Source organism: Pseudonaja textilis, chromosome 3 (genome assembly GCF_049901715.1).
Source record: "Pseudonaja textilis isolate UNSWEBS1 chromosome 3, rPseTex1.2, whole genome shotgun sequence".
Classification (NCBI taxonomy): Eukaryota; Metazoa; Chordata; class Lepidosauria; order Squamata; family Elapidae; genus Pseudonaja; species Pseudonaja textilis.
The window spans coordinates 155,939,407-155,966,848 of NC_141992.1; the positions used below are offsets into that span (position 1 = coordinate 155,939,407).

The 27,442-nt window shown below is 36.9% G+C and overlaps 1 protein-coding gene across 12 annotated transcripts in view; it reads right to left on the reverse strand.

The window, feature by feature from the left end:
- Nucleotides 1-13,387: 13,387 nt before the first annotated feature.
- KCTD1 (potassium channel tetramerization domain containing 1) overlaps nt 13,388-27,442 on the reverse strand; it is a 91,535-nt gene continuing 77,480 nt past the window's right edge. For 10 of the 12 annotated variants that reach the window (XM_087931195.1, XM_087931191.1, XM_087931190.1 and 7 more), the window contains 3 exons: nt 21,899-22,043; nt 18,736-19,041; nt 13,388-17,728 (listed from right to left, as the gene is read on the reverse strand). In XM_087931195.1, coding sequence (XP_087787321.1) covers nt 17,570-17,728; nt 18,736-19,041; nt 21,899-22,043 — 610 coding nt within the window. In that variant the 3' untranslated portion in view covers nt 13,388-17,569. The remainder of the gene's footprint in view (nt 17,729-18,735; nt 19,042-21,898; nt 22,044-27,442) is intronic. The other 2 variants (XM_026699261.2, XM_087931188.1) reach the window with 1 other exon arrangement.

Consider the following 27,442-nt stretch of genomic DNA (forward strand, 5'->3'; position numbering starts at 1 on the left):
TATCTGGATAGATAACTGACACTCATCAATGGTTTTGAAAGCCAGTGCTGTCATTTTACAGAACTAACCTTCTGTAAAATGAGCCATACTCTGGCCTATGATAGTAAGCAATCAAGAAAATGCTACCTGCTTATTTGGAGATGTAAAAGGCATACTGAAATAAATACATGTACAAACAAATATCCAGTTGCTGGTAAGCAAGTTGAAAAAACTGAGTAATATTTTACTCATTGTAATAATTTCTTCTATATTTTCAGTGTACAATCTAGTATTCACATCTAGATGTCCTAATGTGCTAGAAAGAGGTATGTGATAGAGACCCAGTATATTTTGTTTAGAATATTTTGGAATATATTAGAGGCCACATTTTACTCAATGAATCTGAATGAATGTGTGAATGAAATAGGATTCAGGCTTCTCAAAATTGTAAACACCTGCCAGAGTCATCTGGAGTTGGGTAGTCCATGCACTTATTTATTTAATTGTTTAAATTCAATTTTTGATTTAAAATTAATGAATTTTAATTACTGATAATTCATTAACTTAATATAAAAACAACTTTAATTTTAGCTTTAAATTAAATTTATTTAACATTATTTAATTATTTAATTTAAAATTTAATTAATTTAAATTAATTTTAAAATATTTCATTATTTCTTTATAGTTTTTCAACACAGTGGCATGAAATTTTCAAGTACAATAGATATTTTTTTCTAATTTAGTGGAAATGGCATTTGCCCTGTTTCAGAGAAGTAGATGTATCTGGTTGTGGGTACTTCCTAAAACCCAGAAAGGCAGAGGTTTCTGCAAAGGGAGATCAAGAAAGGTCAAATGACTAAAGTGGTGTTGCATCATTACAATGCATTCTTGTCTATGTTGTGATGTTGTACATCATTTGTGATGTTGTACAAATATACCAAAGTACTACAACTTGATTCACAATGCCACACACACTTTTTTTTTATTTTGACAAAGTCTCTGATTCTGCAGATCTATGTAGGGAAGAATTGCAGTTTTGTCGATATTCAAGTATTATACTTGTAACTTCTGTATCCCAGCTATAGTCAGGGAAGAATTTGTGATTTGTGTTGGATATGGACTATGAGTTGGTATGAGTTACCAACTTAATATACTATATTAAATTCAACTTCAGAAACATTCATTAATTCAGAGACATAATGTGGTGCCCATAACATCATTATATAACAATTGACTAAGTCAAATTATTTTTGTAATAAAAGTCACCAAATTCTGTAAGTACTTTCCTCAACCTGTAAAAGTCAACATGATTGCTAGTCTACTTATCAGTTATTTTTTAAAATTAGTATTTCTTATAAGGAGTGACATTAAATGTTATATATGTTTTGTGTATGGTGAGTTCATGCTGAGGAATTTGCTATAAGACAATGCTATTCATATTATAAAATGGTGTCTTGATAATGGACTAAGGATGGGATGTCATCCAGGGATGGGATCCAACTGGTGTAACTACCAGTTTGATGATTTACGATTTGCACTGCGCACACGTGTGAATCATCATCAGCTTGCTACTTGTACAGCTGAGCAGCACTGCACGTGGGTGTGCAGTGGTTGTAAAAGCACTTTTTTCCTGCTTTTTCAACTGCAGCTGTGCCGCGCAAAACAGCTGAGGTTGAAAAACCAGGAAATAAAGGTCAGGTGGGTGGGACCGGCCAAAACAGCAGCAGACATAACCAGTTCTATGTCTGCTGCTCTTCAGAGCTACCGGTTGTTCAGAGCCGGACAGAACCGGTAGAATCCCACCCCTGATGTCATCCTAATAGGATGATTTGACCTCAAGTTGAGCTCAGCTTGTGTAGAAGCTCCAGTGTAGGCTAAAAAGCTGTTATTGTTAACTTCTGAATTTTTTTTTTCAACCTTTCAGGTCTAGTCTTCTAGCTTTGGAATTTTCAAGCAGCTCCCCATTCAACTGTTAACCAGGACTAGTTCTGCTGGGTTCTGAGATCAACCAAGGTTGGTTAGATGCTGCCAACTGTTGATGATTAGAAGAGTACCACCATCTTACCTTCTAGAATACAGCTTTGTGTCCCATTTGTGATGGAATGAAAATTGCTAAATTGAGACTATAAGTCAGCATGAATATAAAACCACACCAACACTCAGTAGTCCAAGCCATTGTAGTCAAACTAAAGGATGTTACATGAAGTGGTCTTCCTCTCTTTCCCTCAACATAATATGTAGCCGTAACCCTGGCGAGTGTCTCTTTTCACTTTTATTATCGGGCAGAAGACACAGAAGTATAGCCAGCCGAACAAACAGGTTTAAAAACAGTTTTTACCCATGGGCTGTCAGACTCCTAAACACAAAATAACACCACAAACAGATTAATACAATGAATTTCACTGGTGTCAGTGTAGTGTAATATATACAGTATCTTACAGAAGTGAGTACACCCCCTCACATTTTGTAAATATTTTAAGTATATCTTTTCATGTGACAACACTGAAGAAATGACACTTGGCTACAATGTAAAGTAGTGAGTATACAGCTTGTATAACACTGTAAATGTGTTGTCCCCTCAAAATATGCAATGCACAATCATTAATGTCTAAACCCCTGGCAACAAAAGTGAGTACACCCCTAAGTGATAATGTCCAGATTGGTCCCAAGGTGTCAGTATTTTTTGTGGCCGCCCTTATTTTCCAGCATTGCCTTAACCGCCTTGGGCATAGAGTTCACCAGAGCTTCACAGGTTGCCACTGGAGTCCTCTTTCACTCCTCCATGACGATGTCACAGAGCTGGTGGATGTTAAGAGACCTTGCACACCTCCATCTTCTGTTTCAGGATGCCCCACAGATGCTCAGTAGGGTTTTAGATCTTCTGCTTCAGGATGCCCCACAGATGCTCAGTAGGGTTTAGATCTGGAGACATGCTTGGCTAGTCCATCACCTTTACCCTCAGCTTCTTTAGCAAGGCAATGGTCATTTTGGAGGTGTGTTTGGGGTTATTACCACGTTGGAATACTGCCCTGCAGCCCAGCCTCCGAAGGGAGGAGATGATGCTCTGCTTCAGTATGTCACAGTACATGTTGGCATTCATGGTTCCCTCAATGAGCTGTAGCTCCCCAGTGCTGGGAGCACTCATGCAGCCCCAGATCATGACATTCCCACCACCATGCTTGACTGTAGGCAAGATACACTTGTTTTTGTACTCCTCACCTGGTTGCCACCACACACACTTGATACCATCTGAACCAAATAAGTTTGTCTTGGTCTCAGCGGACCACAGGACATGGTTCCAGAAATCCATGTCCTTAGTCTGCCTGCCTGCAGCAAACCATTTGTGGGCTATTTGTGCATCATCTTTAGAAGACGCTTCCTTCTGAGACGACAGCTCTGCAGGCCACTTTGATGCAGCGTGCGGCATATGGTCTGAGCACTGACAGGCTGACTCCCGCCCCCGCATCCCTTCGACCTCTGCAGCAATGCTGGCAGCACTCATATGTCTATTTCTCAAAGCTAACCTCTGCATATGACATTCAGCACGGACACTCAACTTCTTTGGTCAACCATGGCAAGGCCTGTTCCGAGTGGAACTGCTCCTGTTAAACCGCTGTATGGTCTTGGCTGCAGCTCAGTTTCAGGGTCTTGGCAATCTTATAGCCTAGGCCATCTTTATGTAGAGCAACAATTCATTTTTTCAGATCCTCAGAGAGTTCATTGCCATGAGGTGCCATGCTGAACTTCCAGTGACCAGTATGAGTGAGAGCGATAACACCAAATTTAACATATTTGCTCCCCCTTCACACCTGAAACCTTGTAACACTATGGAGTCACATGACATCAGGGAGGGGAATTGGCTACTTGGGCCCCATTTGGACATTATCACTTAGCGAGTGTACTCACTTTTGTTGCGAGGGGTTTAGACATTAACGGCTGTGTGTTGCATTATTTTGAGGGAACAGCACATTTACACTGTTATACAAGTTGTATACCCACTACTTTACATTGTAGCCAAGTGTCATATACTTAGATATTTACAAAATGTGAGGAGGTGTACTCACTTCTGTGAGATACTGTATATACCATGTTATAAGATCATACACTAGAGTAATATACATGTTGCACAGAATATGATGTACATATGGAAATGTGTGACATGTCCTCTGTGTGGACTCTACTTCTGTTGGTTTTTTTAGTTAATTTGGCACTTTAGTTGTTGGCAGCAATTCAAAGGAGCTAAGGTGGGTGCTTATCTCGAGGGACTGTTTGGGACTCATTATGGGCTGGGAATGAACACAATTCCCAGCACTGAAATAAAACCAGAGTTGTTTGGACTAAGCATGTGCTTAATTACGATCTCAGGAAGCCTTGGTCAGAACAGAATTCAGTCTAGTTCTGTAGAAGCCATCCACATCTTCCCAGAAATATTTTACTATCTAAGCCAGTGGTGGCTAACCTTTTTGGGCTCCTGTGCCAAAAACTGTGTGCGTCCTGGCGCGCTCACGTGCCAGCACCCAGAAGGCAATGCACGTCCCCCACGGCTCCTGCGCATGCGCGCACAATACCCCCTGCCCCCCTCTTTATCTGCACTGTGCTTCACAGCTGATTTTCGGCTGGTTTAAGGCCTTTTTTTGGCCTCCCAGAGACTTGAAAAAAAAAACTTCTGCAGGCTGAATAGGCTCGTTTCGGCCTGCAGAGGCTTTTTCAAGCATCTGGGAGGCCAAAAAGGCCTCAAACCAGCCAAAATCAGCTGTGAAGTATGCACATGCGCAGTGAGGTAAGTTTGCCTGCAGCTTGCGTGCCGACACAAATGGCTCTGCATGTCACCTGTGGCACATGTGCCATAGGTTCGCCATCACGGATCTAAGCAAAAGGACATGTTCTTTCTTTTCCTCTACTGTACAGAAAGGGTCTTGATGGATAATTGAATCATACTAATACTAGCAACAAGAGAGTATCTTCCACTTCAGTCTGCTTTAAATTTTATTTATTCAATTATTTATATATTGCCTAGCAAATATTTTCAGATGTGAAAGATATAATGGCCCCGCAGAAACAGGTTTATGTGTACAGTTCTCATTATCTGCAGTAAAGGAGATTTAAGACTGTAAATGTAGATTTTTGTATGTGGTTCTGTCTAAAGGACTTTTGATAAAAGCATGTGGATAGACTTTTCTGCCAGTGTAACATAAGGTTTGTTTTTTATAAAGTCTATGGTTTTATTTTTCTCACAGGAAGCAGTTCTGAGGCCTGGACAGCTCAATTAAACTCCTAATAACATGATATAATGCATAGGGCCAACATATGGCCAGAAAACATTTTTCTCATAAGATAAATGTAGCTTTTTTAAAGCATTCTTTGCCGCCCTTTTAATAAAGAACAAGTGCACGGGGGATTATTTTGGTATTCCTCATACAAACAAAAGTGAGTGTGTTACTCTGACTTCTTTATGGAATAGGCTAACATTTTTACCTCAGCCAAAACGGGTAGAGTAACAGTAGTATACAACCTGCTTTGTCTGGTTAATGAGACGTGACTTTGAGGCCAGGTTAAAGGGCCAACAGTTGAAAGGGTCAGCAAGACCAGAGCTGCCCGTTTCAGGGGAAGCCTTGCTACACTCATTGGTGCCATCAATGTGGCTTTCCTGGCAGGTTTATGGAAATGTTTTGCTACTCTGGCGGTTTTCCCTCCCTGGTTTTGCCAACAGCCCTCTCCTTCCCAGATATTACGAAGGGCCGACTCTGCTCTGTCAGAGACCAGCCAAGCTGAGTGAGGTGCTGCAACCTGCTGAAGTAGGCAGTGGTACTGAAAAATGCTGCAAATTAACTACAGCTTCTTTCAGTGCCTCTTCTGAGCCAAGACATCAAATACCTTCATTTCTTTGTAATATTGTACAAAGAGAGGCACAAGGGGGTAAACAGCCTGAAAGCCGAGTGCTTTTCTCTCTTGCGCTGCCATGCTGCAGGCAAATGCCAACTTTTTGTCTCATAAAAAGCAATCTAAGGAGTGATAGAAAGAAAGCAAATTCCACCCTATCCTCTGGCAAGCCAGGAAAACAAGACTTGGGCATTTTTAATTGAGGCTTGCAGAACACAAAGATCTGAAGTTGGCATAAAGTGCTCAGCATTATCTCTCTTCATGGCAAGCACCTTTTAAAAAATATCTGGCTTACTCAAGCATACCACCAAAGGGCATCCGAGAGTCAGCAGTCCTGTGGCGTTTGTCCTTGGGCAACTGCCAGGGAAACCGGTTTCAGCCGGCAGATGTGTGTGCAAGCAGCTGAAATTCAGCTTTTCTGCCCCAGATTCCTTATGTCTGGCTGATAGTTTCTTTCTTTTTCTTCTCCCAGATCCTTATTTTCAAGCTGCTGGTTTGCTTTAATTGTGACTGTCCTATTAGAGGAAGACAAAGTGACATGTTGGACCTTTGTAACAAAATTGGGGTTCTGAATTATTTCAAATGTACTGTGAAGAATTTTAAAAGCTGAAACGGAAAGGGCTTCCATCTCCTGCACCCTCAAGAAGAACAGATAGCATTTAAAATAGCTAAAGCTTGTTAAACAGCCTAGCCTGAAGCAGCTGCTGCAATAATTGGTGTGGAAACCAAATCCTGACCAATGGCACATCAAATAGCACCCAGAATTTTTTTTTTAGCCTGCCTTCTTAAAAAAAATCAGAAGCTGCTAATTTATCTTATATGGTTGTGCTATTGTACTGGTACACACGTCTATTCCTGAATGGTTCATCTATGTGCTCCTGTGTGGTTCCATATTTTTATCCTCTTTTTAATGGGTAAGGTAAAAATATGAAATTAAAGGGATGCACACACACACATACACACACACTCACACACACATATAAAACTTTCATCCACCTTCCTTTAAGTTTCTGTGCTGCTTTGATCAATTGTTTCTTCTATTTCAGGTTCTGTAAGACATTTTTATTAGGTATTTTCTTTAAAAGAAAAAATTGAAAGTAAACAATTTTTAGTGAGGTAGCAAATGATCAAGTATACTCGAAAGATTCATAGTACACAAAAAAAGAATGCAAAAAGGCAGGTATATTCTTCTGCTCAACAAGAAAACACAGATATAGAGTCAATCAGAATTTGAGTATTTTGGACTAGATCTGCTTGCATGGAATAATCTATAATAATCTAGAAGCAAGAAAACCTAAAGTGAAACGTTAAAATATTTTTTCAGTATACAGTATATCTTCATTGTACAGAAACATTTAGGCAACCCTACAGATCTTTCTTATCTTTTTTCATCCATATTTCTCCCAAAAAGAGTACCTATCCAACCCAGATAATTTTAGCAGAATATCTAAAGCCTGTCTCTTTCCATATCAACCTTCTTGTAATAAATCTCATAAATACAATCCTACAAAATACAATATTGGATGTCGATATTCTAAATATGCAAGACTTGTTGAAGAAAATTTACACCCTCTCTTAACTTCCTTCAGTGGGCTGTAGAGATAGTTTTGTAAGTAATTTTAATACTGATCTGTTTCTACCTAATTGCTACGATGTTCTGTTATAAATAGTATGTTTTTTTGTTTTTTGTGGAGAACCATAGAGATGGTTTTGAGGGAAATATTCAGAAAACATTAGAAAAGAAAAGAAAAAAGCCCAGAAGCACTCCTTGAGGTAGGATTAGGGACTGACTTGAACTGCACTTCTCTCATTCACTGAGGTATAAGAACAAGGAACGGGGTTGGGAGGAGGAAAACTACAACCGGATCTGCAAGATTCTTTTAATATAGCCATTCTCAATCAATCTTAGTTGCAGTATTCTTGTGGAGCCTGATTTCTGGTCTGGAAACCTGACAATTTTGGTCTTAAAACACTGAAAATTTGGTCTGGGTACCTGACCGTTTTGTAAATGTAATGTACTTCTCCCTCTACCCAAATGACCCAACTTTTTTTTTAAAAAATGTACTCTCCATTAATAACAATAATCAAGCCATTGGAAAAACTGAATGGCACAACTGAATAGGGAGAAGCACTGAGCATTTGCTGCTGCTGCTGCTGCTGCTGCTCCTTTCTCATTTCCTATGAAAAATGTGAAGAAAAAAAGGATGGCCATTTTATCTCAGCCCAAGATGCTAAAGATAAATGGCCTTGAGCTTTACTGTTAATTATTGTTCACAGAAGGGAAAAAAGCCAAGGCAAGATGCAATGAAGAGAAGCACTTTTATCTTTTTTCAGCTTTTTAAGTGTGTAACTTCTTAGAGTAGGAAAGTCAGAATGTACCTCAACTTCACTTATTTGAGCGAGGAGACAATGGCAGAACAGCTGTCCGTATATTCAAGGTAAGGGAAGTCTTGCCTATACCCGTGCTTAATTTGTGTATAGAGTGCGAAAGAATTGCTTAAAGAAACTAGTGAATCTATTATCTTTCTTTGCTTCATTCCCTACCTATGACGCCTGGACTATATCTGCAAACTCTTTTGAAGATGAAAAGTGAATTCAAGTATTCTGGATTCTATTTTATATAGTAAACAAAAATTATTTAAACAAGGAGGTTGTTGTAAAATCTATGCTTCTCTACAGACGCAAACCTAGGAAGGGAAAAAAAGGCTGGGAGAGACGCTTTCAGAGAGATTTAGGAAAGGAAGCTTTGTAGAGCAGAACAGCAGGTCCTTCCACGCAAAGGGAGCGGTGTGGGAAAAAGAGCTCAAGGCAAGAGTGGGAAGAAAGCATTGCAGCAATGAAGGAGCGGGTGGAGCAGAGACTTATGGAGTGTCTTGGAGATGCACATAAGGCTAAGATGAAAATGTATCCAGAAGCATATTGACTTTTCTGTGGAAATCCAGAAACTCTGAAGGAAGGAAACACTTGGTGGAATGAACCATTTTAAACTTTACTATTCTCAAAGACTCTATATGGAACTTTCTTTTAAGAAGATACATAGGCACATACAAACACACATCTTATGATGTATTTGCAAATGACAACCATGTTCTTCTTTTGGAAGATGAAGCTAACTGGCAAAATTTGTTTCCCCCCACCTTTTTTATAACTTGGGATACTTGGATGGTGGAAATAACACAATTCACTGAGAGCACAGATACAAACCTTGATCCCAAAGGTTGAAGATTTGATACCCGGCAGTTAATATAAACAATTTTTGCCTAAGATTCCAGAAAACCAGTCAGAGTTTTGTTCTTAAATTATTTAGAGAAAGCCTGATTCTCGTATAAAGTATCTTTTCCTGTCAGTATTTGTCTTGAAAAAACTTAAAGAGTTCTGCCGAGTTCTGCTGAAACCAGTAGTAACTCCATACAGTAAACCATACAGTAACTCCTAATAGGCATTTTAGTTAGCATTCCACTCTTGCTTTCTTCTCCAAGTTTCACAAATTTAAAAAATTATTGAAACTTTTAGTTGATGCTAACATTAGACAGTTTCCATTTGGTTAATACTTCTATTAGAGCAAGAGACATAAGAAGACACACAATATCCTTTCCTTCCATGAATTAAAACACAGCAAAGGGTACGGATTAGAATTAGGTCCTTTGGTAAAGACTGACCAAAAATTAGCAGCCCCTTTTGGCTTGATCTCTCATCTTTAGTTTAGCATCTATGCGTTTACTGTCCTAAACCTGTGTTCTCTCCTTAAAAAGAAAAAGAAAAAAAACCCAAAATGGAAATCCATAGATGAGAGAAAGCACTGTCGCTGTTTGCCTGGGGAAGGCTTCAAGAATGATGAACTAACTAATGGAAACTCATTAATGCTGTGTTGAGGTGGCCATTATTTTTAGAAAAATGGATTAATACTGAAATTGTAAATGACAGGTGTTAATGGAAAGGGGGAAATGGAAATGAAATCTCTTTCCTTCAACGAACGGAAATGGATGCTGTACTTCCTATATTCCTTAGCTGAAAATACACTAAAAAGTGTAAGTACAAAGAACAGCATTCAGGAAAGTAAAATAATGATTGCTTTTTATTGCTCCTGCGAGCAAAGTAATAATGCTCCTTTTTTCTACCACCACTCTTCATTTATCCCCAATATTTCAACTTATTTAAGACCTGATTGCTCTATTCTCCAATCAAAACCTACTTAAGAAGAAAACTGGAAGCAGAGCAAGCCTAGTCTAAGAGTTTCCTGTTCCTGTGCCCTATCAAGATTGTGTCAATGGAAGAAGTTCAAGTGGAAAATGGATCATTTCTCCCTCTCTCCCATCACATTTTATTTTGCGGGATTTTTTAAAAAAATAAACAATTTTCACTTGATTGATCCAAATACAACTATCCCAGCTCCAGAGCTCAAATTATTTTCTCTTTTGATCACATATCAGGAAAATAGGACAGCTTTATGGATACATAACCATTCCAAACACATTCCCAATGCGCAAACAAATCTCCTTCCTCCCTTCTCTCTAATATCACAAAAGCACCAGTAATGTCCTTTTTTCACACTCTCACAATTTAACCAAGACAATGACTACAATGTCATTATTCAAAAACAGCAAATATTGTTTTTAATAGTAAACACAATTTGAAAGGGCTGTTTTAGCAGTGGCCACACTAAGTTTACTCACAAATCTATGATACAAAATGATAGTGAAAATGTAGTGATTTTGATACCATATGTAAAATATTTCTGCCCCCTTTAATGATTCCTTAAGAGCAGCAAGGATATCCCATTACAAACTTTTTTCTGTTCCTAAGCCTAAATGTCCATGATATAGTTATTGCATTTCCATCTACTGTACACATTTCAAATATAATTTCATATATATAATCTATATATAGATTAATATAAAATTAATCCAGATTACATGAAAAATGTTGACCTTGTTCTTTATATTAAATACTTTTCTACCGATTTACCTACAAAATACTGAGAATCCACTATTCATGCATAGCTTCAGGCAAATACATGGCAGGAAAAATAAGTGCTTGAGGTCTTGAATCACAAGTACCCTCAACATCCATACTTTCCCAGTTGAAAGTATGTCAGCAATACAATCTGAATTATATGTTCACTTTCAACCCTCCCCTCTCATAGTTACCTTAGGACAAAATTATACTCTTCCAATTACAGGGGCAGTTCAAATCGATACAAAGGTGGGAGAAAACAGATCATTTTTCTTATGGAACTGTTTTCATTAATTTTTCATTAGACCTGCTTCGGTTTTACTATCCATCACTAGCAGAGCTGCTGTGCAGTAGATTACATTTCAGTTATCTTCCATGCTTCCAGGATTTAGTAGATATTGCTTGATAATGCTGCAAGCATTGTGGCTTTAACTTTTAATGATCAATAATGTTCCAGGAAAAGTTACAGTACTATTTTTCTAGTAGCACCAGTTAGAATTGTCTCACTTCTCTAAGTCAAAATGGTTTGTCGTCTGAGTAATTCTGGAATAGACTTTGAACATGGATTACATAAACTGCTCCTTCACATACTTTTAAAAAATAAACTTATGAAAATTAACTGAGGATGTTAGTTAAGCTTGTTGCTGTATAAACCAATGAGAGAAGTAGGTTTTTTTTTCAGTCATCAGAGCAAGAGTGATTATTTTAAACAAGGATTAAGATAGTTATTAAAATATATGGATTCTATTGCCACAACAAAAGCATTATGCTTTGAACATCTACAGTATACATAATATTAAGCCACATAATTACTACCTTGTAACTATAGGGCTTAATATTAGTCAAACTTAACAAGAAAGTTTAATGCAACTGTACATCACACAATCCATCTAATAAAAAATATTCAACTTTGTAACTATGTGTTTGAAATAATTACTTGTTTCATATTTATTGATAATATCCAATGAAAATACAAAATATTCATTGAAACTAATCTTTGCAAACTACTACCAGATGTCCAGTCTCATCAAATAAACTAATTAGCCTCACAAACAAATCTTCCTAAAAGATATGGCTCACTCCTGAAAGTACTAATAATTAGAATAGCTGTATCAATAAACAAGATGGGAAAAACTACCAAGTCAAGCTAGCTTAATGCTAATGCTAAACACATGTGAAGTGTGTTAGACTTAAATTAACTTAAACTTAACTTAAACTTCTGTATAGCTATAAATCATAGGCTGCTGGAACCAAAAACTAGGCCAAGCCAGAGATCTCATAAGGAGTATTTTCCCCTGGAAAGGCAACACTGACAAAATAAAACCTCGTTATATATTTGAATTATGAAGGTATGCAGTTGTTGTGATCAACTGCAGCTCAAGCCAGAGACAGTAGTACCATGCCTCCCATTCCACTCTCCACCCATAAATTAAGATAAAATCTTAACTGTAGTTACCCATTGGTTGGTATTTCCAGCCAATATGGTAATTGGCATTAATAAAGCTTCAAGATTAAATTTTTATTACTGTATGATTCCCTCACTAGAAACATGCTCTCTTAGTAATTTAGCAATAACTCAGAGATCCTAAGCCCACTGAGATTCTTTTGGGACCTGTATGTTGATAAGTTTCTAATCAGATATTGACTTATGATTTTCCCCTTTTGGGGGATGCAATGAGGTTCAGATATCATACAGGACAAATTAATTGTATGGAAATCTCAAGAAAATATACAGTAGAACTAGAAATCATAAAGATTATGGGCTGCTAGCTGGAAAATGGCAATTCAATTTCCCTTTCTTCCTTTGATGTCTAGCACAATGTATTCTTTGTTTTAACATTAGTATAATTCCCTGACAGTTATAACCAGTAATAGAGAACAGAAACAGAAATAGGCCACTGTCAGTGTTTAGAAAAAGAGCCGTTTATAGATAGGAAAAGGGAAATTTACAGAGAGTAATTTTTCAGCATCAACTGGGACTTGTTTTTAAATGGTAGTTTATTTATAAGTTAGAAATGCTAAATTGGGCTCTTCATAATTCTTTAATGCTAAACTTAACAATCAATAATTCATGTCTATTGTATATGTGAGCTCAGATGAAATAAAGAAAATGCAAATTAAAATTATAACCTATATAGTTTGAGTTGTTTCACATTTCTGAACTACCATGTCTCTCAGAGGGACTCTGTTGCTCTTACCTTTTGTACCCATTTATAAAAATGACTGCAGATGTGTAATAGTTTTTATATTGAATGTCTATTGTTAAATTGGAAAGTGGTCAGTATGATATAAAAGAAAGGGATCAACACTTTTGTAGAGAGAAAAAAATCATTTTTTTCCTTTTAGAAATAAATTGATAAATAAAACAAAAATATCCAACTTTCCAATATAATTTTGAATTAAAAATACAAAATTGTGAGATAGAGAACATGTGATCTAACATGTCAATTTTTTCTTAGGTGTAGGTAATCAAATCAGTGAGGAAATAGCCAAAGATGACAAGAAACTTTAATGCAAAGTATTGATCTTACTCCTGGTGATCTCTTACTCTCGCAAGAAATAATAAAGCACTCACATTGAAGTCTGAAATATTTAAGTGGCCCGAGGGGCTTGGAGCTTTCTTGGTTTCATTTCCACTGTAAATAAACCTCAGGCTGCAGGAATGTCTGTATTCAAATGCCACTTGTCCAATGGAAGTATTTCCTAATAGAGAATTTTGAAGGACAAGAATGACAGAATAATTGGTTTTTAGTTTCTAAAGAAATAATTAAAAAAGAACAATGGTCAATATTATTGCAGAGTTTTAAAAAATCTATTTCCCTCCCTGATGTCAGTTTAGTTTATCCTTTCTCTTTGGCAAAATGGTGATCAAAGTAAGACAAGCATGTTGATAAAAAAAAATACAGAATTTAGGTAAGCATGCTCCTAAATATTTATTCTACTTGTAAAGTTCAAATTCAGATTCCAAAGCTTAAAGAAGAAGTGTAATTGGAATCCCTTTAATAGACAAACCTGCATTTGTTCTATTTGATAATACTTCAGTCATGCTCAACAGGAAGTTGCACTATGTGGAAAGTAAATTCCTTATTGCTATTTGTCCTATACATTGGACAAAAACCGGTGGTCTCTCTTACTTCTAGAGCTTTAAAACTAATATTAAAAATTGTATCATTCCCTTCATCTGTCTACTTTCAACTTGATTTTTCTGTTTCTGCGTCAAGCACTTGGAGCATTTCTCAATGAATGGTTCTATGGTATAAGCTGTTCTCCCTGGGGGCTGCAGCTATTTTGTATATTATGTGCTCTCTTGCTTTGTATACCAGTTTTGGAAACACTCTGTTCAGTTAAGATTATTAAATAAGAAACAAATCTCTACAAATTTTATTGATTAGACTCATTTCGAGTGGTCTAAGTACGTTTTAAAGAAATAATCAGATCAACCGTCAGAGAACCACAAAGAGGCATTTGTACTGGTTAAAAATGCATTCAAAATCAATATAAGCAACAATGATCAATTTGCCGTCAGAAATTTGTTTCATTCGCAACTCCAGCCACATTATTCTGAGGAAGTCATATTGTACGCTCTTTTCAGTATATGTACCCAGCAGACCCTTTGGTACCACTTAAATCATGTTGAAAGAATACATAATCTTGGCAGCTGATGTTCCATTTTTTATGAGTTACAGCAATATATAGCATCCACTGGTGAAATAAAATGTAGGTTTTTTTTTTAAAAAAAAGCTAAATTATAATCACGTTTCAGAAATTATTACCTTGTAAAAAGAGAGCTGCTCATTTTTTCTTATTTAATATATTTATTGCTCGTTATCTACCAATCTGATTTAACAAATGACATTTAACAGACTGTTCAAGATTCTGCTCCCTTTGTATATAGCTAATCAGGCTTACCAAGAAGTCTACATTTTGTTACCCCTGTATCATGTTCATTCAGCTCATAACCTCGGATTCCATGACTGATCTAGAATGTAATGTCATTGATATTCCAGTCCTCCAAAATCTGTAATTCAATTCATAACATTCAGTGAAGAAATGTTTATCTGACTAATAAAATTAGAAAGGAACGTGCTACAATGTCTATTTCAGACAACTGAACAAGAACAAATTGCCAACAAAGATTCCATATCCCATCGAACACAAAAAACACAGTAATTTCAGCTGCACCATTTGTAAGTGGGAAAAACAACTTTCAACAACACATATGTGCTGTCATTTTTCTATCAAATATCCTGTATAAGAGTTTTAACCATGTAAAGACTATTGGTTCCTATGAACGACAGTGTGCTACATATAGAATATGATAAAATTTCCCTATCATCTCATTCTTAAAATTCAGTGTCTGGACCATCTACTTTAAAAAAGGAGGGATTGTGTATAATGTTAAATGTAACTACAGACAGTGTTATTGAATTTTATTTTTCTTATACGTTTGTAGATTTTTCTGATTAAAAAGGAATATTTTTCCAACTTTTCTGTTCCTTCCATTTTACCATAGTGCAAAATAAGAAAAAAAATGCACATCCATTAAAACTAATTCCCATTAAAAATAAGCATATAACAATAATCCAAATACAGCAATGCAGTATTACTGCTATTGTCCAAATTTACAGATTTGGGAACACAAATTCAGTATACCTTCTCAAAGAAACTGTATGTTAATATTATTGCCATCCATCATTTTTACCTTAACTGCTTATGATACATATGACATTGGATAAATGAGAGTATATTAATTTTACAAGCTTTCACTTCTGGAATAGCACAAGATTACTTGTGTCCATCAACATATTTTAGGAATTTATTTGTTCAGTTGTGGAATGTAATTAGGTTATTTCAAATTAAAAAAAACCCTAACTGATAATGCTTTTAGCTTTTATTGTTTAGAGCTATGTTGGATGGATGTTAGATTGTATATAGATTCTTTGTGGGAAAGGATACTGTAATAGCGTTGAAGAGTTTGGGGCTTCTGCAGTATAATTTGTAATATCTTCCAAACCCACTTAGTTAATATAACTTGGACAAAAAAGGGGGAACTATGTCATTCCTTGAGAAGAGGAACTTTAAACATGTAACATAAAACTCTTATTCAGACCAACTTAAGCAATGTGCTATTTCTTAAATTTTTATAGATTCATGCTCCTATTTTTTCATTCTTTTTTAAAGTCATCAATTTTTTTCCAAACTTCACATTAAAAAACAGGTAAAGAAAAAAGATAAAACAACTGCAACTGCAATATATCCCAATATTATAAAGCAGTACAAATTTTGCCTACTAATAAAAGTTTTCTCAGTCAGTTTTCTACTCATATTGGGAAAAAAGAACTAATAGCCAATAATTATTCTTATGGGTCCAGACAATATGGTATTTCTCATTTTAATAAAAGTGTAGATTAAACATAGATGACTTCAGATACCAAAGTAACAAAGTAATGCATTATTTCTTTGTAACTCCCGGTAACTTCATGAATGTGTCCACATGTATCAAAGAGGTTTACTAATGGCTTCCTTTATTACTGAATTAGTACAAAGTGAATGAAATCCCAGTAACTGATGACGATAGTGGTAGGCAACCATCTTTCCTGTTTTGAGAAAGGCAAAACAATGCAGAATAGAAGCATACTTTGTAAAAAAAAATTAATGTAAGATTTAAGAGGACAAATCTAAAAACACTGATGAAGCTATACCGAGATGTTAGGTGTAAATCTCCAATTAACTGTTTTACCAAATCTTAAAAAAAAAAATCTATAAAATTCTAGGACTAACATTGGGATTTTATCATAAAGCCACCTTTTCAAACAAGGCTAAAATCAGTGAAGAGAAAGTAGCACCATAAAGCGCAATGGATTTTCTTTTGCTAGAATGGATTAGATACCTTTTTTTACTAACTTCTTCGTGCCTTCATATTTTTTCCAAACAGAATTCATTGTTTACAGTGCAGTTCTATACGTATCTCCTGAGATCAGTAAGACTGATTCTCAGACATTGTATATGGCATTGCACTCTATAAATGCATAAAATGCATAACAGTGAATTAAAGGTTATGTTTTAAAAAGATTGTCTTGTTATTTAATGCCAATTTTAATAGTTCCTTTTAAGTGAATTTATTGTACTTCATATATTATTAAGTTAAAAAAACACTTCTGAACTCATTACTCAAACCAGGGCAATTCTACTGTATAATAATAAATTCTAGATCCTTTTTAGAAAGAGAAAAATGTTCACATCTGTCAGGTGGGCAGAAGTATATGACTTCTGTACAAGCTACATTTTTAAATCCTTGCTTATGACCTTTTATTATGCAATGGATGAAGAAAACTCTTCTGGAGTTCTGTTCAGTCACTTCCAAAGCAGGCATCTGTAAACTTGATTCAAGGTGTATACACTGAAAAGCTGACTGCCATTTAATAATGGAAAACAGAAAAGAGATGTTAGCTTCCAGTAATGGCAATGGTTTCTTCATGGTCAATCAGGCCTTACTGAGGCCTAGGAGACTTAATGGCCATCACAGCACCAACCTCACTTACCCATTTTTATTTTCTTTTGCAAACATAATGTTTCACATATACATATTTTACACCTTGAAGTTATTATTACTATTCCAATGCTCTCATCTGAATACAGGCATGGTCTCTATATTTGATATAAACATATCTTTATTCAACTTTTCATTCTAAAGCTGTTTGGTGTCCCAACTGCACATGAAAAAGGTTCCCCTTGTGTTGCATAAGAAAAAGTGTCCTTAGTCCAGAGGTTCTTGTTTTATTCGAATGACTGAAGATGAACGAGATGTCCTTCTGAGTTCTCGCTTAAGTACGTATTCACTGAATTGGGAAGAGTCCACTCCTCCCCCACATGAGCCAACAATTTCAAATCCTCTTTGTTGCAATCTCTCAAGTACCTACGAAACATAAAAAGTACAAGCAGATGCCTAAGTGCAAAAAATGTCATTCAGAAATAATAAATTAATCCATTCCATCATTATTAAAATGTATCTCTGAAATGTTTCTCTGTAGCTGGTATTCAAAACATGATACAATTATTTATACAACTGCATAATAATTCTGAATGAGTTTTCTGAATTTTAACAGAAGGTAAGATAAAGTGATGATGCCGTTAGCCTTATTTTTAACTAAGTATTCACATATATCATTTTTAATTTTTTTAAACCTAAAACATAGAATCAAAGTAACAGAAATTCTGTTTTATAGAAATAAATACAATATGTAGAGATAAATGCAATACACCTGAGAAGAAAGGCAACTCAAATGGACAATACTGAGAATACATGGGCTTGGTAATGTTTCTGTAAAAACATTTTGTTTGATCAAGCACTACCTTATACAGTGCTCATTTCTGGGCTACTCACTTTAAGGAAATTCATGACTAGACAAGGTTAAGAGAAAGATGGTAAGGAAACAGGAAAGAAAGACCTATGAAGAAAGGTTAAAAGTACAGATACTTATATGAATACTTGAAAGAATGCCACATAACAATTCAGGACCTGTTTTCTCTTGTTCCCGAATGCAAAACTTGAAATAACGTATTTAAGTCACAAGAAATATGATTCTGATATATAGTTAAAAAACAAGAAAGGCCCTTTACCATGAAATTACTAGATGATAAGCTCTCCTTCATTGCATATATTCGAGAGGAGGTTATACAGCTGTCTGTCTGCAGTTCACTATTTTAATTCCTGTATTGCTTTTCTCTGTCCAAGTCTTTTCATCTATTGTTTCGAAGTCTCATCTCTTTTCATACAAACGGTATTCCAAATGCCTAAATCTGCCTTGCTCTGTATGTGTGATATAGAAGGCAACTATTCCTGCTTCCATCTAGTTAAACAGTATTATGAATATAGATTAAAATGGAAAAAAGAAAAAAAAAGCTAATACACTGATTACATACCTGAACTGAATTGAGGTGACAATATCCATTCAATGGAAATCTGATGACATGCGTCGAGTCATGATTCCAACCTGCATTGACTGAATTGCACATCACGTCACCAATTTCTGGGAAAACCTCTTCTATTAAAGATTTATCTCCACTCAAAGTAATTCTTTCTCCAAGATCCGGAGCAACACGTACAACCAAGCACTCACAAGATTTTGAAAACCGGCCTGTCTCTCGATCCTGTTTCCATCTTTCCATTTCCCCTAGCATGGGCTGAAGCTGAAAATACTTTGCTTCTTCATATAACAAACTGTAATCCTGAAAGATATATGATATTTAGTACCACAGTAAAAAAAATCTCATTAGGTAGTATCTGAATAGTTATTATTTAAGTATAGTAGGCTAAAGGCTAACAGCAATTTATGGAGAACTCTACATTAACGGAAGTCTCTTTTTTTCCCCACCTAATAAGACCTTACGGATATTTTCACATTAAGAGAGACAGGCTGCTGTGCTGTTTTGCATTTTTATTCTCTTCTATGTGTAAGACACATACTATGTTATTACTCACAACATTATGTTACATTATACATACATATACATTTACATATTTTATTGTGATTTATCACACAGCTTTACATTTTATCAAATGAAGAGAAAGAAAATATTGTAGATATTGGAATGAAGAGTCCAACAGTAGGATAATGCCGTTAATTACTATTGGGATTATTTTTACACGACTTCCATACAGTTCTGTTCATAATGCATATATGCAAAAGAGAATCAAGTGTAAGAAAATACATATAATAAATATTAATAAATGTTGACATACAATTATTATCCAGTTTAGAAACATTAATATGTGAAACCTTAGAAATAGATTGTGGACAGCAAGATTGTGAGACTCATTTTGAAATTATTAAAATGAAGCATATTAATTGAGAACAGGTGCCATAAATTGTTAAAAATAAGATTATGGTTGGAGAGAATTCCCTTGATGTGTTTTTTTTGTGTTTTTTTGTTGTGGTCTCAGTAAATATTTTTCTGTACCTGGTATGTAATGTGGTGCGATATTCTAAGCAAGCTAATCACAAACAAACATATTCAGGCCTACCTGGAAATAAAGTTAAGTGAGTTCAATGAAACCCACAAATAAAATTAAATAGGACCTGCATTAACAATTACAAAATATTAACACATATTTAATGTATCTAAAAAAAGGTTTCCAATATCAATCATTCAACTTGTTAAATGTTTATGGAGAATCTCAGTCATCCAGGTCAGGGATCTCCAACCTCGGCAACTTTAAGCCTGGAGGACTTCAACTCCCTGGTTGGGGAATTCTGGGAGTTGAAGTCCTCTAAGCTTAAAGTTGCTGAAGTTGGAGACCCCTGATCCAGGTAATGCTTGTCCTAAAGGTACTTTTTCAAAAGGCAACTGGACTTTCTTGGTTTTTTCTTGAAGATGTTTCGCTTCTCATCCAAGCTGAAGACATTCAACTTGTTCTATTTCTACTATTAAGACTTTTATTATAATAAATCTTTATTTTTTAATATAATAAACATTTACACATGTGTGGTTTCAAATTTTAAGTAGTTTAGTAATAGTGCTGTATTGGTGTCCCTATATACGCACATTAAACTTTATACATTTAACATGATGTGCTTTGGTATGTCACAACTGGAAAACTAAAAAGGATCTAAACCCAAAGTTAAGAACAATAGGAAGTGCTCTTCTGAGGCAGACTCATAGTGTTATAATAATCTGTAGATTATTGCTCAAGAATTTTTATTTATCAAAATTTGAAATATTTAAAAGTCTTAACTAGAAATAAAGCTAAATATTATTTTTTAAAAAAATATAAGCGGAAATTAACAGTAAATTACTAATTGAGCAGAATCAGTTTGGTGTAGTAGTTAAGGCACTAGGCTACAAAACAGGAGTTTTTGAGTTGTAGTTTTATCCTAGACACAAAGCTACCTGAGTGATCTTCAGCCACTCTCTGAACCCTAGGAAGGATAGTATCCAGGAGTCATTTTTTTTCATCTCCGTGTTTCAGAAGATGCTGGATAGTTCAATTTTATTTTAATTAATTACATGAAATATTGAGTTTAGGATTGGATTTGATAGCTTAAACATTCCCTTTCAACTCTAGGATTTTAAGTGTAAGATTGTGATTTGTACTTTAATAATTTTTTCTATCTTTGGAAGGACTTGAATCACGCATGTAGTTCCTTCAGATTAGATTCAAAATCTGAAGAACCTCCTGATCAGATCATAAGAATGTTGTGAAGATAAACTATGGAAGGGCAAAGAACATCATATGCCGATTTCACTATTTGAAGAAAAGTTGGGTAAAAATACATACATTTATGATTTCCTGAATCATGTTATAATATTGATTCAAATACAGTAAGTCACATTAATAAACAAGCCACATATATGGTTTAAATAAAGCACATATATTAAAATTGAATTACATGAAACATAAGTTGCATAAAAGGTTAACTGGTTCATATCAAGGACTCATTTTACTCTGCATTTTGTTTCCAGTAATACCCCCAAGAAGACTGTAAGGTGATAAATATGAAAACAGCAGCTTGTTTTTTCCATTAATGTCCACTAGAAGTTGGTTTTCAGAAGCAAGCTGATAATAAAAAGTATTAAGTTCCCAAAGCAAACATGGTTTAGCAAGAGATAATCCAGGCTGCATCTTCTTCAGCCTTTCCTCCTCCGCTGCCAGCACCCCTGCCCCTCAATGCTATCAGCAACTTGCCTTCCTTTGCTTATCCTTTCCTCCCCTCAGGTGCCAACACCTTGGATTTTTCTCTACCATCTTCAAGTGAATGTGCCCCAAAAGAAACAATCCCATCTTGTGCTACGTATAAAGAAAAACAGCCCTGTTTAAGGACAGACCAAGACTTCTGAAGCAGGCATGTTTGAGTTGAGGCACAGCTACCTAAAGGCAGCATACATTTGGCACTACCATACTTTTAAAATTAGAAGTGGAATATTGCTTTGCTAATTTCAAATAGCTATTTTAATCATCTATACTTTGCCAAAACCAATCAAAGAAATTATTCCCCAAGTGTTTTATAATTGTTAACTAGTGTTACTCAAACAATTGCTTCATAATCCTTCTGTTATTATGAAGATGACAATAAATATAATTCACCTTGAAATCATCTGGTATGAGTAGTTTTGAAGTTCGTAGAAAATTCAAAATATATCTGAACATTTGGCCATCTCTATCGATGAAGTAGTGCTGCTTCAGGCTATCCAAAACAATGGGCTCTGTGCCATCAAATAGCCTCCCAATTCTGAAAATAAAAGAGAAATCAAGACTAACATAAATTTGCCATCAGCACACATAGCCATTAGTAAGAAATAAATCCTATTATCCTAATGGCTTGATTTCAGTGTTTCAATGTCTAATCAGCTAGTTACAATGAAAACAGAGCAACAAGGGTATCATCTCTCTTTCTATAGTTTCTTAAAGCAGATCTGGGAATAAACCAATTGAGCTAAGTGAAGGTTTTGTTTGGCAAAATATGCATAGGATTGTACAATAAAACATTTGCTATTACTCGATGAAGACCTATCAATTTTAAGGACCTATAACCATTTCCTTTAGTTAAAGTATCTTACAACATAAATATCCAGGACAGAGATTACAATAGTCTTCTCTGTATCTCCTGAAATTATTTTTGTTATACTCAAAGTACCGTATATACTCGAGTATAAGTCGACCCGAATATAAGCCGAGGCACCTAATTTTGCCACAAAAAACTGGGAAAACTTATTGACTCAAGTATAAGCTGAGTTTTTCAGCACATTTTTTGTGCTGAAAAAAAACCCCTCGGCTTATACTCAAGTGAGATTCCCTCTGAAAAAAAAAATGGTGTGGAGCTCCAGAGTTAAATGGTGTGGGCAGCCGCTTCCCTGCTTCTGTGTTTCCTTTGCAACTTGTAAGCATGGGGGTAATCGGAAGCAGAAAAGTTCTTGCATGAGGATATATTGTTTTTTCTTTATTTAACTGTTTTTAAGGGGGGAAAAAAACCCACCATCATGTGAGAATGCTCAGACACGAAATCTATCCGCCTGAAAATAAGTGTGTGTGTGGGGGGGATTTTAACAGAGGGAAGACATAGGAAGAAGGCAAAAGCGACGGAAGTTCCTTCAGAGGAAACTGAGGGGGAGACTCACCCTTGGTCCAGATGAGCCCCCTTCCCCGCCCCTAAGGAAGCAGAGGCAGCCAGCAAGGGCAGGCAAGCCCCGCTTCGTGGACTCCGTCCGTCCTCGCTCCCTCACACCCACCCAAAGCCACGAAGTCCCCCAATCGCGCAGCCCAGAATCGCCCTCCCCTCAGGGGGCAGCAACGACACCCGGTGTTTCCTGAAACAAGAAGCTCCGCCGTGCAATGAAAGCGCCCTAGCTCTAGGCTCAGAAAACAACGCGAGCCGAGGTGGCTTCGTTTCCTCAGCCCTAGCTGCTTTCAGTCCACTCGGGAGGAGGAGGGGGAGGAGGAGGTGGTGGCAGCGGCTTGCGTTATTTTCTGAGCTCTAGGCTCGCGATCTCAGAAAGCAACGCGAGCTGAGGTGGCTTCGTTTCCTCAGCTCTAGCTGCTTTCAGTCAACTCGGGAGGAGGAGGGGGAGGAGGAGGTGGTGGCAGCGGCTCACGTTATTTTCTGAGCTCTAGGCTCGCGATCTCAGAAAGCAACGCGAACCGAGGTGGCTTCGTTTCCTCAGCCCTAGCTGCTTTCAGTCCGCTCGGGAGGAGGAGGGGGAGGAGGCGGCGGCGGCAGGCGTTGTTTTCCTTAGGGGCAGGGAAGGGGGCTCATCTGGACCAAGGGTGAGTCTCCCCCTCAGTTTCCCCTGAAGGATCTTCTGTCGCTTTTGCCTTCTCCCTATGTCTTCCCTCTGTTAAAATCCCCCCCACACACACACACTTATTTTCAGGCGGATAGATTTCGTATCTGAGCATTCTCACATGATGGTGGGACTTCGCCCCCTCTAAAAACAGTTAAATAAAGAAAAAACAATATATCCTCATGCAAGAACTTTTCTGCTTCCGATTACCCCCATGCTTACAAGTTGCAAAGGAAACACAGAAGCAGGGAAGCGGCTGCCCACACCATTTAACTCTGGAGCTCCACACCATTTTTTTTTTTTTCAGAGGGAATCTCACTTGAGTATAAGCCGAGGGGTTTTTTTTCAGCACAAAAAATGTGCTGAAAAACTCGGCTTATACTCAAGTCAATAAGTTTTCCCAGTTTTTTGTGGCAAAATTAGGTGCCTCAGCTTATATTCGGGTCGACTTATACTCGAGTATATACGGTACTTTGAGTATAACAAAAATAATTTCAGGAGATACAGAGAAGACTATTGTAATCTCTGTCCTGGATATTTATGTTGTAAGATACTTTAACTAAAGGAAATGGTTATAGGTCCTTAAAATTGATAGGTCTTCATCGAGTAATAGCAAATGTTTTATTGTACAATCCTATGCATATTTACAAGTTACAAGTTGCAAAGGAAACACGGAAGCAGGGAAACGGCTGCCCAGCTCTGGAGCTCCACACCATTTTTTTTTTTCAGAGGGAATCTGACTCGAGTATAAGCCGAGGGGGTTTTTTTCAGCACAAAAAATGTGCTGAAAAACTCGGCTTATACTCGAGTATATACGGTATTTATTTGTTCATTCTTAAAATGTCAGAAAACTTCAAAAGCTTAATTCAAAGACTCTAAATAAATTGCCATAAGATAAGATAGTTCCTTTTTTTGGTTACTAACCGCTAACAAAGAATAGGAATAAATAAGGAGAAAGTCTACCTATAAGGTTGCTAGAAGCAACCATGAGCTGTGGTGGCAGAGTGGCCAAAATGCAGTACTGCAGGCTAACTCTGCTCACATTGCCAGGAGTTCAATTCCTTCCATCCTAACCAGCTCCAGGTTGACTCAGCCTTCCATCCTTCCGAGGTCAGTAAAATGAGGACCCAGATTGTTGGGGGTAATATACTGACTCTGTAAACTGCTTAGAGAGGGCTGTAAAGCACTGTGAAGCGGTATATAGCGTATTTTTCAGAGTATAAGACACACCTAGTTTTGGGGGAGGAAAACAAGGGAAAAAAATCTGCCTCTGACTCCGTGCAATTTGCCTCCTTGCAGCAAACAGCCTGGTCAGCTTCAGCACAGCCTGATTAGCATAATCAGCTCATTGTTGGTTGGATCGACCTCCCGATGATCAGCTGTTTCAGGCTGCAGGGATTGCCATTGCTATTGCACGCTCCATTTTCAACCTCCGCACATCCCATTTTAAGTCTCTGTGCACCCCATTTTCCACCTGTTCAGGTCCCCCTGCCCAGAAAGGGCCGAAAATGGGGCCTGCGAAGGCCGAAAACAGGGCCTGTGGAAGCCAAAAATGGGATGTGGACCCTGAAAATGGGGCATGTGGAGGCACCAATAGGCGATGGCAATCCCTGCAGCCTGAAACAGCTGATCGCTGGGAGGCCAATCCAAGCGACAATCAGCTGCTTGTGCTAATCAGACTGTCCTGAAGCTGACCAGGCTGTTTGCTGCTAGGAGGCAAATTGCTGGGAGGTAGAGGCCGAAGGGTGGGGGCTGGCAGGTGAGCGGGGCTTCAGCAACATTCACTGTATAACACGCACAGACATTTCCACCCACTTTTGGGTGTGTGTGTGTGTTAGGAATGTAAGTCACCTAACAGCTATTTAGGTTGGACAATATATGTCAGGATAGACATTTTAATACTGCCTCTTTAAGGGAATGCTAAAAGTGTAATTGGGTGTCATTTCTCAAATGGCCATAAGATGGAGCCAGAAACCTGGGTTGTTTAATCTTAGTTTCAGAAGAGAGTGTGTCTCAGTGACTCTGTTTTCTTTCTGTTGGAGAGTATTGCCGTTCCTCCTAATTGACTGCTATTCTTGGATTTGATGTAAGTCTGTTACTGAACTGTTTTTGATACTGGACTTTGTTACTGGATTATCCCTGGACTGAAAACTGACTGATTTTACCTGTGAATGACTTTGGACTGCTTATTTTGAACTTTGCTTAAACGTTTAGGGAAGTAAAAACCTACATTTACTGTACAATGTATCTGTGTGCTGTGTGTGTATTATTCAAACACTACTCTCACTACGTCTCCCTGTATGTCCTCATTCTCCTAACGGAGAATTACCTCAACATATGGCCCAGGCCATACCAGGTTCAGATAACTGAGAGTTAGTGTGAATGCACAGTACTGTATACAGACAGCTGTTTACTGTTTAATTGTGGGTTACTATCTTGGTAAAGATGGCACAAGTCACTTCAACAAGTCTATCACTGATAACCCTGTTGGATGGAACAAACCTGGTCTATGAAGTGCAGTCTACTTCTGCGTAGAGAAGGTTTATGGAATGTAGTTCAAAACCCACCGGATGTAAATGCTTGGGATCCAAATGAGGATGATGCCAAGAAGCTTGCTGACTTTAAACAGAACAACGAACGAGCTCTTTGTATAATTGGACTAACACTGAGTGACCAGCAGTTAGTCCATATTTGTGGAGAAGAGTCTGCTGCTAGGTATTGGGGAGAATTTGAGGAAGATTTATGTTCATGACAGTGTAGGTGCACACATACATCTTACAAGTAAACTGTTTAGAGCACATCTTCTGAAACGTGGAGATATGTTAGTTCATTTAAACTTAATGAAAAGAACTTTTCAAGAGCTACATGAAAAGGAACTGATATTTTCAGAGCTGCATCAAGTTTACATCATTCTTTCCTCATTGGATGAAAGTTATGATGATTATGTATCTTCACTGGAAGTCCTGCCCAGAGATAAACTGACATTGACTGACATAACTGGAAGGTTGTTAGAAGAGGCAAAAAGATGGCTGGATAGGGACCAACTGAGGAAGGAACAACCACAAGAAGAGGATTTGTCTTCAACTGTCTATGCTGTTAGGAAATGTTTTTCTTGTGGGGCTAGGGGACATATAGCTAGATTCTGTAAGAAAGGAAAACAACAGAATACTGATAATCACCAGAAGACCAGGAGGAATGTTAGTTTAGCTATGTCTAGCAATTCAACTGTAAACCATGATTTGTGGGTTGTTAATAGTGGAGCATTGTAATGTATTACTAAAGATAGAAAAAGGTTTGTAAAGATATTTATGAGTAGGCAACATGTATCATTGGCAAACAGATGGAAGTTGAAAGGATCCGGTGAAGGTACTGCATATTGTTCTTGTATAAATGAACATTTAACTATGTTATATGTACCTAAACTGAAATTTAATTTGTTATCAGTAAAGGCTTTAGTTAATCTTGGTTATGTAGTAACCTTTAGGGGAGATAACTGTATAATAGAGAAAGAGGGTAAAAGTGTTACTCCTACTTTAGAGAACAATTTATACATGATACATGATGACCAGTTGAAGATGGCTAACTCAGTTTATAACAATGTTAAGCCACATGATGAATGTATACATTTATTACATAGATGTCTGGGGCACATTAATTTCAAAATGCTCAAACTGTTAAATTATCAGAGGGAGTAAAATTGAAACCCTGTAGCAAGTATTTAAACTGTAATGCTTGTAGCCAAGATAAAAGCAAGGTTATTTCAGCAAACAGACTTAACGGATTTAAGACCAAAGAACCTTTAGAGGTTGTGTTTGCTGACATATTTGGTCCTAAGAAACCTAATTTGGGA